The sequence below is a fragment of the Equus asinus genome, chromosome 26, assembly GCF_041296235.1.
Source record: "Equus asinus isolate D_3611 breed Donkey chromosome 26, EquAss-T2T_v2, whole genome shotgun sequence".
Classification (NCBI taxonomy): domain Eukaryota; kingdom Metazoa; phylum Chordata; class Mammalia; order Perissodactyla; family Equidae; genus Equus; species Equus asinus.
The window spans coordinates 34,785,496-34,799,112 of NC_091815.1; the positions used below are offsets into that span (position 1 = coordinate 34,785,496).

The 13,617-nt window shown below is 54.3% G+C and overlaps 1 protein-coding gene across 2 annotated transcripts; it reads left to right on the forward strand.

The window, feature by feature from the left end:
• The first annotated feature begins 4,334 nt into the window (after positions 1–4,334).
• Positions 4,335–12,183, forward strand: LOC106845494 (kallikrein-1). Of its 2 annotated transcripts, none has more exons than XM_044758883.2 (5): positions 4,335–4,380; positions 6,221–6,380; positions 9,798–10,084; positions 10,366–10,502; positions 11,099–12,157. In XM_044758883.2, the coding sequence occupies exons 1-5, from the start codon at positions 4,335–4,337 to the stop codon at positions 11,252–11,254; spliced, it is 786 nt and encodes a 261-aa protein (XP_044614818.2). In that variant the 3' UTR covers positions 11,255–12,157. The 2 variants fall into 2 exon arrangements, with proteins under 2 accessions (XP_044614818.2, XP_044614819.2); XM_044758884.2 differs by lacking the exons at positions 4,335–4,380; positions 6,221–6,380 and adding exons at positions 7,453–8,200; positions 8,347–8,483 and having other exon boundaries at positions 11,099–12,183.
• The last annotated feature ends 1,434 nt before the right edge of the window (positions 12,184–13,617 follow it).

Here is a 13,617-nt window from a genome sequence, read left to right on the forward strand (position 1 = left end):
CTCTTTGCAGGAAGAATGTCCCAAAGACGTGCAGATCACCTCTCAGGAGTCCAGGGAAAAGGCAACATCTCCCTTTAAGCAAGATCTATCCTCTACCAGACACCCTCCTTCACGGGGTTGTTGTAGAGAATTCAGTGCAGGCATGTGTGTAAGGCACTTGCACGTGCCTGGCCCAGGGCAGTCCCCTGTGAGGGCGTGCCAGCACTGCTGAGTGCTTAGTGTGTGGCGAGCAGGGTGCTCAGAGCTTACAGATGCTCGCTTGAGCCTCACAACAGCCCTGTGAGGTGGGCACTACTGCTTTATTTCACACTGGAAGTGGTTGTCACTCAGAGAATAGCGGACATAAGGTCAGGGTTACTCTGAGGGAAGGGGACTCCAGACACCATGATCAATCACCAAATGCTAATCAATTTGTTGTGATTTGATGCCCCCACCCTGGAGAGGGTGGGGCGGACTTTCATCAACCCCCTCGCTCAACCCTCATCATTGAGATTCTCTCCAAACCTCCCCCGACCCCACCATCCCCTCAGGCTCTCTCTGTGTCCTCCCCTCTCCCTGTCCTCTATCTCCCCACTGCACCCAGCTGGGGCCCCCACCCACCTCCAACTCCAGCTGGTCTGGTGCAGCCTCAGTGCCCGTGTGTATGACAAGAACAGGGGTGGGTCTGAGATTTTCCTACCTGCAAACAATTAAGTTAGCCCGTCACGATTTATAGACACTGGCGGAACACACCATACTCCTGGGTCAGAGACAAAGGACAGATTACTCACAGCATAGCGGGAAACACGACCTTCAGGTTCACATCAATTCCCCTTGCCCCCCAAGTCCTGTAGGATGATCAGAGAGGCCCTGGTGGGTGCTGTGCACACAGTGATTTATGCATAAGCCACGTGGAATTCGAGCTCAGGAATCCTCAACCTCATAAGGGAGCTGCCAGCAAACCTGTCCAACCTTGGCCCTGGAAGGAGACATTATCTTTATCATCCTGGATCAAAAACAGAACCGCTCTGGAGGGACGTAGTCTATTTACTATCCTGAACAGCGGACAATGAATCTGTTGCAAAGACATTATCTTTATTATCCAGGACAGTAAACAAATCTGTTCTGGAGAGACACGTTATTTTTATTATCCTGGACAATAAACAAACCTGCTCTGATGGAGAGACCATCTTGCACACTGCCTACTAGAGAAGCATCCGTGAGAGAGAGGTCCAGTTCAGGAAAGATGTTAAGGGCTAAGCTTTGATGTCCAAATGTGTCCGTGACTGTGTGAGTGCGTGCACACCCGTGTCTTAATGGTCTATATTCATATACACACACGAACGTCTGTGTTGTGATGCTTGAAGCTGCAACCCAAGTACATGGGAGTGAATTTAGCTGAAAGTGCCGGCTATACCAGTATCTACGTTTGGCAGTCTGGTTGTGCATGTATGACCTTGTTTGGCCACATTCGTGTCCTTGAGTTTGACTGAGATGTCCAGACTCTGAGGTCAAAACTGTGTCTCGTATGTGAGTGACCACATCGATTTGATGTCCACGACAGGTCGGTGACCTGGGATGACTGGTTCCAAGTGACCACCTGTCTGAACCCACATCCACGGTTCCTATCTCAACGCCCAATCACAGGGAACTTGTTGCCTTCCCCCTTCCTCTCTGTCCCGCAGATCCTACAGAAAATGGGGTAAGGTGAGACAGGAAAGTTCTGGAGAAAAGAGGCGGCAGTTGCAAAAGCTAGAGAGAGGGCAGAGATTTGCAAATAAAAATCAGAGACTTCTGCAGGAATCGGTGGAGGCATCTGTGAAGAATATGCAGGGAGGGCAGGTGCAGGGATGGGGCAAGGGCTGAAGAAAAAGCCTCTGTCCTCAGGGGTCCTCCCCCACCTCTCCCGGTGACCCAGGACAGTGACGAGCTCCTGGAGGGTGAGGAGTGTGCATCCCACCCCCAGCCACAGCAAGGGGTCCCCTTCAAGTGTGGATACGGCAGTGCTTCCCTCATCCCCCCACACGGAGTGCTGTCTGAGACCCAATGCCAGACCCGGGATGAAGGCAGGTCCAGTGGGGGCATAAGTTGGGTTCAGAAAGCGTGCCTTTGGGGTGGCAGAGCTGGGGTCTGGACGGCTGGTTTTGAAGGAGTCCTGGGTTCTGAAAGAGGAAGAAGTTATAGGTCCCGGCCCCATGTGAAGAGGGCTATGGGACCCAAACTCTTAGGTTCTTGAGAGAGAACAGAGGAGACTGGTAATGTGCCCTTTCCTGAAGTCCTGATGGGCAAGGACTCATCATCTCCTCTACATCTTGTGACTAGGACTATCCAGGGCCCCTGATGAACACCATGGGTTGTGCTGCAGTATAGGGTGCAGGCTCAGACTCCTGCGAGGTCAGAGCCCAGGGTGTCATCAGTTAAGAAGAGTGATGGAGGTTGGTTTGAGAGTTGGGAGGGGACTGGATCTGGGTTTCCCTGGGTCAGAGAAGATGCCAGGGTGGGCTTGTGGATGGAGCAGGAAAAGCAGTTAAAATGGGGGTGGGTTTGGAGCAGGATTAGAGATGGGGACAGGATTGTGCTGGGGTTGGGTTAGGGACTGACAATGGTGCAGTTGGTTTGTGGTGGCACCATTGGGGTTGGGGATGGGTTTGCTTTGCTTTCGGTTGAGACGTATGTGTGGGTTGAATTGGGAATGGGAGTCAGTTTGGTTTCCAGTGCAGAAGACACAGAGATAGGGGTTGATAGAATTGGACGCGAGGACAGGCAGGAGTTTGGTTTGATTTTGAAAGGTGAAGACGTGGGGAGTTGGGCTGGGTTGGGTTAAATTGGACTGGTTGAGTTGAGTTGGATCAGGATTGTGTGGATGGGTTTGGGCTGGTCTGAGCTAAACTGGATGGCGCTGAGTTGCCTTGGATTTAGGTGTGTATGGTGTGGTTGGTTTGGGTTGGGTTAAATTGGGTTAGGTTGTGCTGTAGTTGGTTGAATTCGCTGGGCTTCTGTGGGTTGGTTTGGATTGGGTTGGTTGAGTTGGATCGAGTTTTGGTTGTGGTTGTAGATGGGAACAAGATGGAGGCACTGGATGAAGGAGGTCCTCACTCAAGCTGAGGCACACCTCTTTCCACTTGGTGATTCTGGTAACCTTTGGTATGTATGTGAGGGAGTGTCAGAGATCCGGCCACTGGCTGAGCATATCCTTCTACCCTAGTCCTTAAGGTTTTAAACTGTGCTTATCTGTGCCCACTTCCATCTCACTAACTATCTTAGGATCTTCTGTTTTCTCATGTAGGAAAGAAGGAAGATTTTACCAAGCTCTTGACACACAGCTGGGCTGACCCCACGTGACCTCTTCTGGTTGTACTGAACAGCAGAGATAATCAACGTGCTGGAAGCCTAGAAAACCTAATCAGATTAACAATGGAGGCCACGGGAGGATAATTCCTGATTCTCCTCTGAGACCCCACAATGGGATTTTCAAGGCCACCTCAATCTTGAGGTACACAAACCTGGCTCTTGAGCCCTAAATATCTTATTTACAGAGTAGGGCACCTTAGACTTTGCAGGGATCATGCTCTTGTCCCGGGAGGGCACATCATCCAGAATCCTTGGGAACTCAAGGTCCCAGATCTGGAGACTAAGGAGTGGATGTCATGTGGACCCCAGCCTTGTTTTGGAGGACATTGGATTTGGGAATGCTAGGGAACTTGCTCTGGGTGACGCCAGGACCTGTGGTTCTGGGGGTGCTACGATTATGGATCTTTGAGACCCCAAGGGCTTGTATTGAGAGGATCAATAGATTAGAGAACTAGTTTCTTAGCCTGAGAGAGCAAGAATCGGGGAGTTCTGAAGGCCAAGTCTTCTATTTCAAGGGACACAGAAAGTGGGAGTGCTCTCCTATCGGCTCAGAGCATAGCAAGGGTGAGGGGGTCTCAGAGCCCCACTGCTGGTACGTCAGGGGACACTAGGTCTTGGGGGTAAGGCGTATGAGGCATGGTATCAGGGTCAGTGATACCCTACTATTTCTGTCCCTCCCACTGGCACTTGTCACCAACGTTGTCCTCAAGAGCAAGCCCCCAGGAGCTACATGCGCTGCCCCATCTGGTCTTAGCCCCCAAAACGCACCCAGGGTAATCTAAGACCTACAGGAAAACAAGTTCTGGCTCTCCCTCCCTTCAACAGCCTTGCACATGGGAGGAGGTGTCCAGCTCCCAGCCAGCAGGCGCAGGCCCTTGGCCAGCATCCGGGTGCCTGCGGGGCAGGGGTGGGGCCCTGGGGGAAGGAGAGCTTTAAAAGACTCCCCAGGGAGGCTCTCCAGCTCAAGGCTCACCGCCTGCCTGCCCTTGGACACCTCTGTCACCATGTGGTTCCTGGTTCTGTGCCTCGACTTATCCCTGGGCGAGACTGGTGAGACGGAGCGGGGGATGCGGGTTGGGGAGCGGGCCCTCACCTCCTCATATGTCCTTCCCTTCTCCCCCAGCACCCCAGCCTCATCCCCCAACCCACGGCCCACCCCAACACAGCCCTGCAACCCACAGTCCATCCCAAGTACCAGGCTCCCCCTGTCTCCCCAGCTCGATCCTAAAAACCTATCGCAGCCCCTCCACCTTCATCAAATTCCTCACAGTCCTCATTCCACACTAAGTCCCTGCTCCCTCCCAGGGGCTCCTAGAACCTTCTCCCTGCCCCCAGCCACTTTACCAAAGAGGCAAATTCTGGGCCATCTCTGTCTCTCTTTCAGGTCTCCCATTCTTCCAAGGTCTTCTCCCAATCCCACGGGTCCCTGGGACCCTCATCATCCCCCTCTACCACCTAGTTCTCTATGGCTCAGTGATCTGGCTCCTGAGCTCATGAGTCCCACCAGGTCCCAGTGATATTTCCCATCCAGCTGTCAGCTCTCAACCTTGTCCCCCAGACCTGGACCTCTGGCTGCTAATCCTGCACCCGAACATGCAAATTCCTCCAGACACTCTTGCTTCTTCTCAGCCACGCTACTTGACCTGTGACTCCACGTGGGCTCCCCACCCTGGTATGGGGGTTCTGAACATTTCCCCTCCTTCATTGAATCTTTGCTCCAGACCCCTATCCAGCACTGCCAGTCTTCTCCTCAAGAAAAATATCCAGACACTCCCAACAGCAACTTCTCTCTCACAGAAAATCCATCACTCCCTCGCTTCAGGTCTTCTCCAAAGCAAATCCCTTCTTTTAGCATCTCTGCTTTTCCAGGACCCTCAAGAGCCCCAATACTTTACAAGCCCCGTTGTCCTGCCCTGACCTCCCTTGGGTTCCCCAATAGGTGATCCTAGGATTCCACGTCAAGCAGGGCCTTGAGTCCACCCTACATCCACTTGGCCCCCACGTCCCTCCCTTCTCCATTCCTGCCCTTGGAGCAGACTAAATGAACCATAAATCACTCCATGACCCTCATCCCCTTTAAAAACAAAGATCCCAATCAATATCCTATCCCATTGATTATCACTCACCCCTCCCTGCTCAGCCCTGGCCCCAGCCTGACCTGAACTGTATCCCCCAGAACCCTCACCCCATTGAAAGCCATTCCTGGTTCACAGGACCCCAAACCTCCACAGGATTTCTCCCAGTCTAAGCTTTTCATTCGCTCTTTGACTTAGAACCCCAAATTCTCCCAACTCTCCCAGCCCCAATCCAGGCACCGTAAATCACACCCAGATTCCCCAGCTCAGACGCTCTTCTTGGCCTCTCGGACCTGATTCCCCAAATCTGCATCCTTTTAAGAACCTGGAAGCCCAACGCTGGCCCTAAACATTCACAGCCTGAGGTCCCCTTAACCTCCCAAATCCTCCCTGCCCCCAGCATCTGGGCTGCTCTCTTGGGACCATTATCCCTGGTTTTCAGAATCTCTTTCTGCTCTCAGAATTCACAGCTTCCTCTCCCTCAGTCCAAGACCCCAAGTCACCCCCAAAACACCCGACTCCCACACCACATGCTGCTCCAAATGCTGCCATGTTGTCTCCTACCCTGATCCCTGGGGTCGACTCTGCTCTCTGCATAAAATCTCCTCACCCAGAAACAACCAATATCCCAAAATCCCAGGCACGGTTCAGGAATTCCAGGTCCTTCCCAACACCCATTGCCCATGTTCCCAGACCCCCAGCCTGGTCCTCTGCCCCCATGTGCCCCTAACCCCACCGCACAGCTCCCTCTTCTAGCCCAGCCCCCCAGCCCCATGGCTAACCTCCACCCCACTGACCTAGCACCCCTTTCACAGGCGCCCTGCCCCCCATCCAGTCCCGGATCATAGGAGGCTGGGAGTGTGAGAAGCATTCCAAACCCTGGCAGGTGGCTGTGTATCATCAAGGGCACTTCCAGTGTGGGGGCGTTCTGGTGCACCCCCAGTGGGTGCTCACAGCCGCTCACTGCATGAGCAAGTGAGTAGGGACAGAAGGTCTGGGGGGGGGGGGCATCTGTGCTCCCACAGGAATGGTCAGCCAGGACCATTGCCCTGGGATAACCTCAGGGGAGGCTGGGGGCTGAGGGAGAGAAGGATGGCACTGGTCCAGGGCCCATGGAGAGAGGCAGGGCTGGGATTGGACGGCCCCAGGGAAGCCCTGCCATGGCTGCCTGGTCTCTCTGTGTCTCCCCATGTAACTGTCTCTCTGTCTTCCTGTTTCTCCCTCTGTACTGTCTCTGTTGTGTCTCTCTCTGTGTGACTATGATTTGTCTCTATTTCCCCCTCTCATCTGTCTCCATGTCTCTGTGTCTCTCCCTGTCTCTGTCCATCTCTGGGTCTCTCAGCTGCCATCTCTGTCGCTGGGTGTCTCACCCTCCATCTCTCTGCCCCATCTCTCTCTCTCTCGGGGTCTGCCCCACTCCCTCTACCCCATCACCGCTGAGCACACTCACCCCCAGGATGGGACTGCAGGGACCCCCAGAGAAAAGGAAGGGATCATCCCAACATGGGGGGGTGGGGGAGACTTCTCACGCTGCCCAGCCCCTCTCTCGAGGACAGTTGTCCATCCAGGGGGACACAGGGGTGGAAATTAATAAAAGAAACCCCAACTAAATTGGAGTGGCGAAGGCCTGTAGGGGGAGCTCCCACGCCCTATCACACATCGTCAGTTACACCAAAGGATGCCTGCATCTTGGACAGGAAGTAAAACCACTTTGCTACTGAGGGAAGATTTCTCTCCCCACCTGGCAAGAGTCCAGCCAATGAGAAGTGCTGCAGCTCAGCCAATGAGAAGCGCCACAGCTCAGCCAATGAGAAACGCCACAGCTCATCCAATGAGAAACGCCACAGCTCAGCCAATGAGAAATGCTGCAGCTCAGCCAATGAGAAGCGCTGCAGCTCAGCCAATGAGAAATGCTGCAGCTCAGCCAATGAGACGCTGTTGCCACCCTGAACTGTTACTTTCCCCCAATGGACTTTCCTTTAGAACAGCCCCTCCCTCCTCCCCCTGCCCCACCTCCCGCCCTCCCCCCTCTTCTCTCTCACTCTGTGTCCCCATCCCTGGCCTGGTCTCCTCTGTTTCTCGTTTGCTCTTTTTACTTCCTCCGTACTTACTCACTTTCTCTATTTCTCCTTCTCCTGCCTCTTCACTCTTTGCTTCTTCCCTGTGATGAGTTCTCACTGTCTCTTTTTCTCATCCTATCTCTTAACTGCTCCTTCTATTTCTCATTCTTCTCTCTGTCTTTTTCATTCTATCATTTTAACCTCCCTTTTACTCCATTTCTCTCCAGATCTGCCTTTTTCACACTGTCACATTTCTTTCTTTCCTCCCTCACTGTCTCTATTTTTCCTCATGACTCTTTCTTCTCTCTTCATGATCTTTCTTATCTCTCTCTTTGTTTTTCTCACTGTTTCTCTTTCTCTCTTCGGGACCCTCCCCAGGCTCCCCTGCCCCATCTCCCTTCTCCCCTCCTCTCTCCTCCTCATTCCCTCCATCCCTCTTTCTCCCCAGCGATTACCAGATCTGGCTGGGGCGCCACAATCTGTCTGAGGATGAAGACACAGCCCAGTTCCACCAGGTCAGTGACAGCTTCCTAGATCCACAATTCGACCTGAGCCTCCTGAAGAAGAAACACCTGCGCCCTTATGATGACATCAGCCACGACCTCATGCTGCTCCGCCTGGCTCAGCCCGCCCGGATAACAGACACTGTGAAGATCCTGGACCTGCCCACCCGGGAACCCAAACTGGGAAGCACCTGCTACACCTCGGGCTGGGGCCTGATCAGCACGCTTACAAGTACGCCAGGGCCGGACACACCGCGTGGAGCCCGGACAGCGGGTCTGAGGGGGGAGGCTGGGGGCCCAGACAGTGGGGTCTGAGGGAGGAGGGGACTGAAAAGCCAGGTGCGACTGGCCACAGCTGTGTCTCTCCATTGCCCATAGACAGAGGGTCAGGCACACTCCAGTGTGTGGAACTCCGACTCCAGTCTAATGAGAAGTGTGCCCGAGCCTACCCAGAGAAGATGACCGAGTTCGTGCTGTGCGCTACCCACAGGGATGATAGCGGAAGCATCTGCCTGGTGAGCCGCCCTCTCCTGCTAAGATGCTGCAGCTCTGGGGGAGTGGACCCAGACTCAGGGCCGGGGTGTGAGTGCCTAACCAGGCATTGTCTCTCCTGCTTCCCTGCTGGAGCTGCCCCCCAGTGTCTCGGCTCCCTCCCCAATATGCCTGCCCTTCCCACACCCCCATCCGGGCACCATCAGCATCTCACTCCTCCACATCATAGTTCCCCCATTCCTTCCTTCACCATGTGTTTACTGAGCATCTACTACCTGCTTGACACTGGCCCAGCCCCTGGGAAGACAGCAGTGATCAGACGGAGAACAGCCTCCACCGTGGAGCTCTTGTTCTGGGGAGGGGAGACAGACAGACAGACATAGTGAACATGGCACAGAAGTGATGGTGCTTGTCAGGAGGTGAGGGAGCTGTGGGGGCGGGAGGAGAGAGAGCAGAGCCAGGGAGGTCGCTGGTGTGATGATAGGGGTGACCTCGAGCAGAAGGTGAGGCTGAGCAGACACCTGCGGCAGGTGAGGGTGAGCCGCCTGCTGTCTGGGGGAAGAGCAGAGGGAACAGCAGGTGCAGAGGCCCCGAGGGATGTGGGCCTGGTGTGCAACGTTCATCCAGGGGGACACAGAGAAGGGCTGGTTTCAGCTGGCACTGGGTGGGGGCAATGGAGGAAGGAGGAAGGAGAAGGAGAAAGGGAGAAGGTGCTGGGGAGGGAGGGGACGCTGGCCTTGGGGGTGGCCAGGCCACCCAGCTGCTGGGGAAGCAGCCCCACAGCCCCAGGTGCCGCTGAGCCGCCTCAGGCCTCCCCTCCTCCCCTGCCCCACCTCCCGCCCCCCTTCTCTCTCACTGTGTCTCCCCTCCCTCCGTCCTGTTTCTCAATCACTCTTGACTTCCTCCGTGCCTACTCACTCCATTTCTCCTTCTCCTGCCTCTCCGCCTTTTCACTCCTGCTGTGACGAGTCTCACTGTCTTGTCTCCTCCTCCCGTCCGTGCTCTCTCTAGCTCACTGTTCCCCTGCCTTCCTCATGCCCTATATTTTTAAAGCTCTTTTTTTTCCACTCCGTTTCTCTTTGTCCCTGGATCTGCCTTTCACGCTGTCACATTCTTTTTTTTCTCACTGTCTCTATTTCTCCATGACTCTAATCTTTCCTTCTCGCCCTCTCTCTCTCTCTCTCTCTCCCTCCGTCTCTCTCTCTCTCTCTCTCTCTCTCTCTCTCGTGTTTTCTCCTTGTTCTTCTTTTCCGTTTTGGACCCTTCCCCAGGCTCCCCTGCCCCACCCCCCTCCCGCCTCCCCTCTCCTCATTCCCTCCATCCCCCTCTCTCCCCAGCTATTACCAGATCTGGCTGGGGCGCCACAATCTGTTTGAGGATGAAGACACAGCCCAGTTCTTCCTCGTCGCTAAAAGCTTCCCACACCCTGCCTTCAATCTGAGCCTCCTGGAGAACAACAACCGCCTCCCAGGAGAGGACTACAGCCACGACCTCATGCTGCTCCAGCTGGCGCAGCCCGCCCAGATAACAGCCGCCGTGCAGGTCCTGGCCCTGCCCGCCCAGGAACCTGTACTGGGGAGCACCTGCTATGCCTCTGGCTGGGGCAGCATCGAACCAGATAAGTGTATGTCGGGGGCCAGACCTGCAGCCTGGAGCCCAGACCCCCGGGGGTAAGGGAGGAGGGGCTGGTGGCCGGACCCCTGGGTCTGAGGGAGGAGGGGCTGGGGGCCAGAACCCCTGGGTCTGAGGGAGGAGGGGCTGGGGGCCTGGAGTCCTGGGTCTGAGGGAGGAGGGGCTGGGGGCTGGACTCCAGGGTCTGAGGGAGGAGGGGCTGGGGGCTGGACTCCCGGGTCTGAGGGAGGAGGGCTGAGGACACCTGCGTGTCCTTATCTCCCTGGCCCATAGTCACATACCCGGATGAACTCCGGTGTGTGGACCTCACACTCCTGTCCAACGATGTGTGTGACAACGCCCACTCCCAGAAGGTGACAGAGTACATGCTGTGTGCTGGGCACTTGGAGGGCGGCAAGGACACATGCGTGGTAAGTGAGCCTGTGCCCCCAGGGCTTCGAAGTCTTTGGGGAGGGGACTCGATTCCAGACTGGGTGTGAGAGCAAAGTAGGCATCTGTCCCACTTTTCCCAGTTTTAGCCCCGCCCCCATGCCTCAGCTCCCTCCCCGTGCCCCCTCTCTTTCCCAAACCCCCATCCAGACATCCCTGTATCTCCTTCCACATCATAGTTCACCCCTTTCTCCCTCTGACACATATTTTCTGTCCAGTCCGAGAAAGTTTCTTGGCAGAGGTGACATGTGAGATGACCCCGAGGGTGGACGGGTCCCATACACGTATCCTGTTTCCTCTGCACTGACCTGTCTGCAGGTACTGTCCTGCTGGACCCTGCCCCATGTGCAGAACCTGGACCCTGAAGTCCCATCCCCATGGGCCAGGGCTCGAGGCACTGTCCTCTCTACTGGAATCTGGCTTCCCTTCTCTGGGAGTGGACTCTGGGGATAACTGTCTCTTTCCCCATAGCTGGGGGGTCGCTGGGTGTGATCAGTGAGCCCAGGTCTGAGAGCTGGGGCCCCGCAGGCAGAACTCGGGGCTTCGCGGACCTCTCTCTCTCCCCCTTGTGCTGTAGGGTGACTCAGGGGGCCCGCTGACCTGCGATGGTGTGTTTCAAGGAGTCATGTCCTGGGGCCACATCCCGTGTGGCAGGCCCAATAAGCCCGCCGTCTACACCAAACTGATACCCCATGTGCAGTGGATCCAGGACACCATAGCAGCCAATCCCTGAATGCCCCCACCCTGTTCCCTACCCCCAGTAAAATCGAATTCGCATCAAGTGGAGGTGGAGGATGCCCCGGAGTCATCCCCAGACGCTCTCCAAGGTCACCCTCCAAACTCATCCCCGTGACACCCACGAGCAGCATTCCCAACAGACATCCCCAAAGTTTAGCCACAGACATCCTCAAAATCAGCTCCACTTGCATTTCCAGTCAGCTCCTAGAAACCCCAAAATGACTCCTCCTCTCACTCACAAATCATCCCCAAGTCCCCGTAAAGTCTGCTCAAAGTCATCCGCACTCACACCCTCAGAGCTGTCTCAAATCGCACCCACTTACTCCACAGTCAGCCCCGAGCGAGCATCATAATCAACCCCACCCACACCCCCAAGGCCACCCCACAGAAGCATCTCAACCATTTCTAGAGTCACCTCCACATGCAGCTCCAAAGTCACCCCACTCATACTTCCAAAAGATGTCCCACAGCCACTCACATTTGTACCCTCAATATCACCCCTAGACACTCTCAATAGCACCCTCAAAGTTACTCAAGACACCTTAGTCATCTCCAGACACCCTACTTCTGCTAAAGTCTCTGCCACTCCCACCCTAAGGTCCCCTGGTCACCCCATTCACAGCCCCAGAAGTTCCCTGGGTAGTGTAGTGGCACCCCCATTCACACCCCAGAGCCCCCCACATTCTCTGAATTACCCCCGTCGTCCCCCAGAGCGCACACACACACATGTATACACAAGGAAAACCTCCAATCAAATACTCTAATGCCAACGTACCTAAAAGATGCAATCACACTCCGTTTACAACGGATATTTATCCAATTTACATTTCAGTATGTCAAGAGCTTCAGCCCCTCCTGAGAATTACGTTTCCTCCTTTTAGCCTCTTCCTATTGAGTCTGCTTTTCAACAATGCAAGACTGTTTGAGCCAAATGAGCTAAGACTCTCTCTGCTTCGTTTCTGGCAAAGTGCACGTCTCTAACACCTAACCAGAAAGCGGGAGGTTAGTAATAGAGACAGAATGACCATAGCGCTCTCGGGGTCAATCACACTGTCTTGATTAAGGGCTTCTCAAGACACACCCTGCCTTCTGGGACCACAGAGGTACTCCGGCTGAGCTAATCACAGTGCCTCATGCCCCAGCCATGGTGATTGGCCCAAAGATGGTCACATGACCAAAGCCCACCAATCAGGCTCTGCCCTGGGACTTATTTCTGACTAAAGCTGTCAGGGATGAGCTCTCGCTCCTCCAATCAAGAAGATAAGGAGCCTGCAACTGCCTCAGCCTTGGATTCAGTTTCATAAGGGACAGGAGATCCGAGAGAGCAAAACTAAGAAGGGAAGGCAGACCAGAAAAAGAGAGAAAGAGAGCTGAGATGACAGTCAAGTCCCTGGCTCTTGTCGTCCCACAGACCGGGCCACTCTGTGCTTTGGTCAGCAGTCCATATTTGCAGCTTACCTTACCAACATGCATTTCACCCTCCCGCCCATTCCCTACTCGGCCCCACTTACAAGCTAATCAATCAGTTCATTGCAATGCTCTAGCCACCAGGCTTGGTTTGGGGTACCCGTGTGACCCAGCCACACAGGACTTTGCAGAAAATTTTCATGCTCTTTTTCCTGCCCGACTTGAGGCCCAAGGTTAGGAGTTCGGCCGGTCGTTGTCTGCTCTCAGATCCATTCCCTGTCCTTCCCTAGTCTGTATCACAAGAACTACATTTCCCAGCCTCCTTTGCTTCCTGGCTTATCACTACGTTAGGCTAATGGGAAGCACTGGGAGAAGACTGCCTCTGGGAGGAGGGGACAAGCCAGGGTATTTATCTCCCTCTCTCTGCTTCGGTTGGTGTCTTCAGGAGTAGCTGTATTTCTTCGGTGAATGTAGCCACCTCTAAGCAAATCCCAACCTTGAGTCAGTGCCTTCCAGATGGCTCCAGCTTCTGGGTTCTGGTCATACCACGTCCTCCCTTTGTCCTTCTGGCCTAGGGACTAGCAGCTTGCTGAGTTTCTAACCCCTGCCTTGCCTCATCATTCCCTGCTTGGCTTCTCAGCTCTTCTGTGACCCGTGAAACCAGTTCCCTACGTTTACTCAATATAATATTTAACTCAATATAATATTACACTATATATACAATATACACTATATATACAACATGATAAAATAGCAACCCAAATTAATGACGGAAAGATGGGACACTTAGTGAATGGTGCTGGGGAACCTGGCTCACTGTTTGGAGAAAAATACACCTAGATTCCTACCTAACACCACACTTGATGATGGACTCCAGATGCATTGAAGAGCAACATGGGAAACATACACTTGTAAAATTAATAGAAGATAACCAAGAAGAATATCTTTGAA

What these genes read in the sequence shown, in the direction of transcription:
- LOC106845494 (XM_044758883.2), top strand. Translation starts at nt 4,335, where the DNA reads ATGTGGTTCCTGGTTCTGTGCCTCGACTTATCCCTGGGCGAGACTG. An exon ending in CAGCATCGAACCAGATAAGT is followed by an intron (nt 10,085 to 10,365) that starts GTATGTCGGGGG and finishes CCTGGCCCATAG; the next exon opens with TCACATACCCGGATGAACTC. An exon ending in GCGGCAAGGACACATGCGTG is followed by an intron (nt 10,503 to 11,098) that starts GTAAGTGAGCCT and finishes CTTGTGCTGTAG; the next exon opens with GGTGACTCAGGGGGCCCGCT.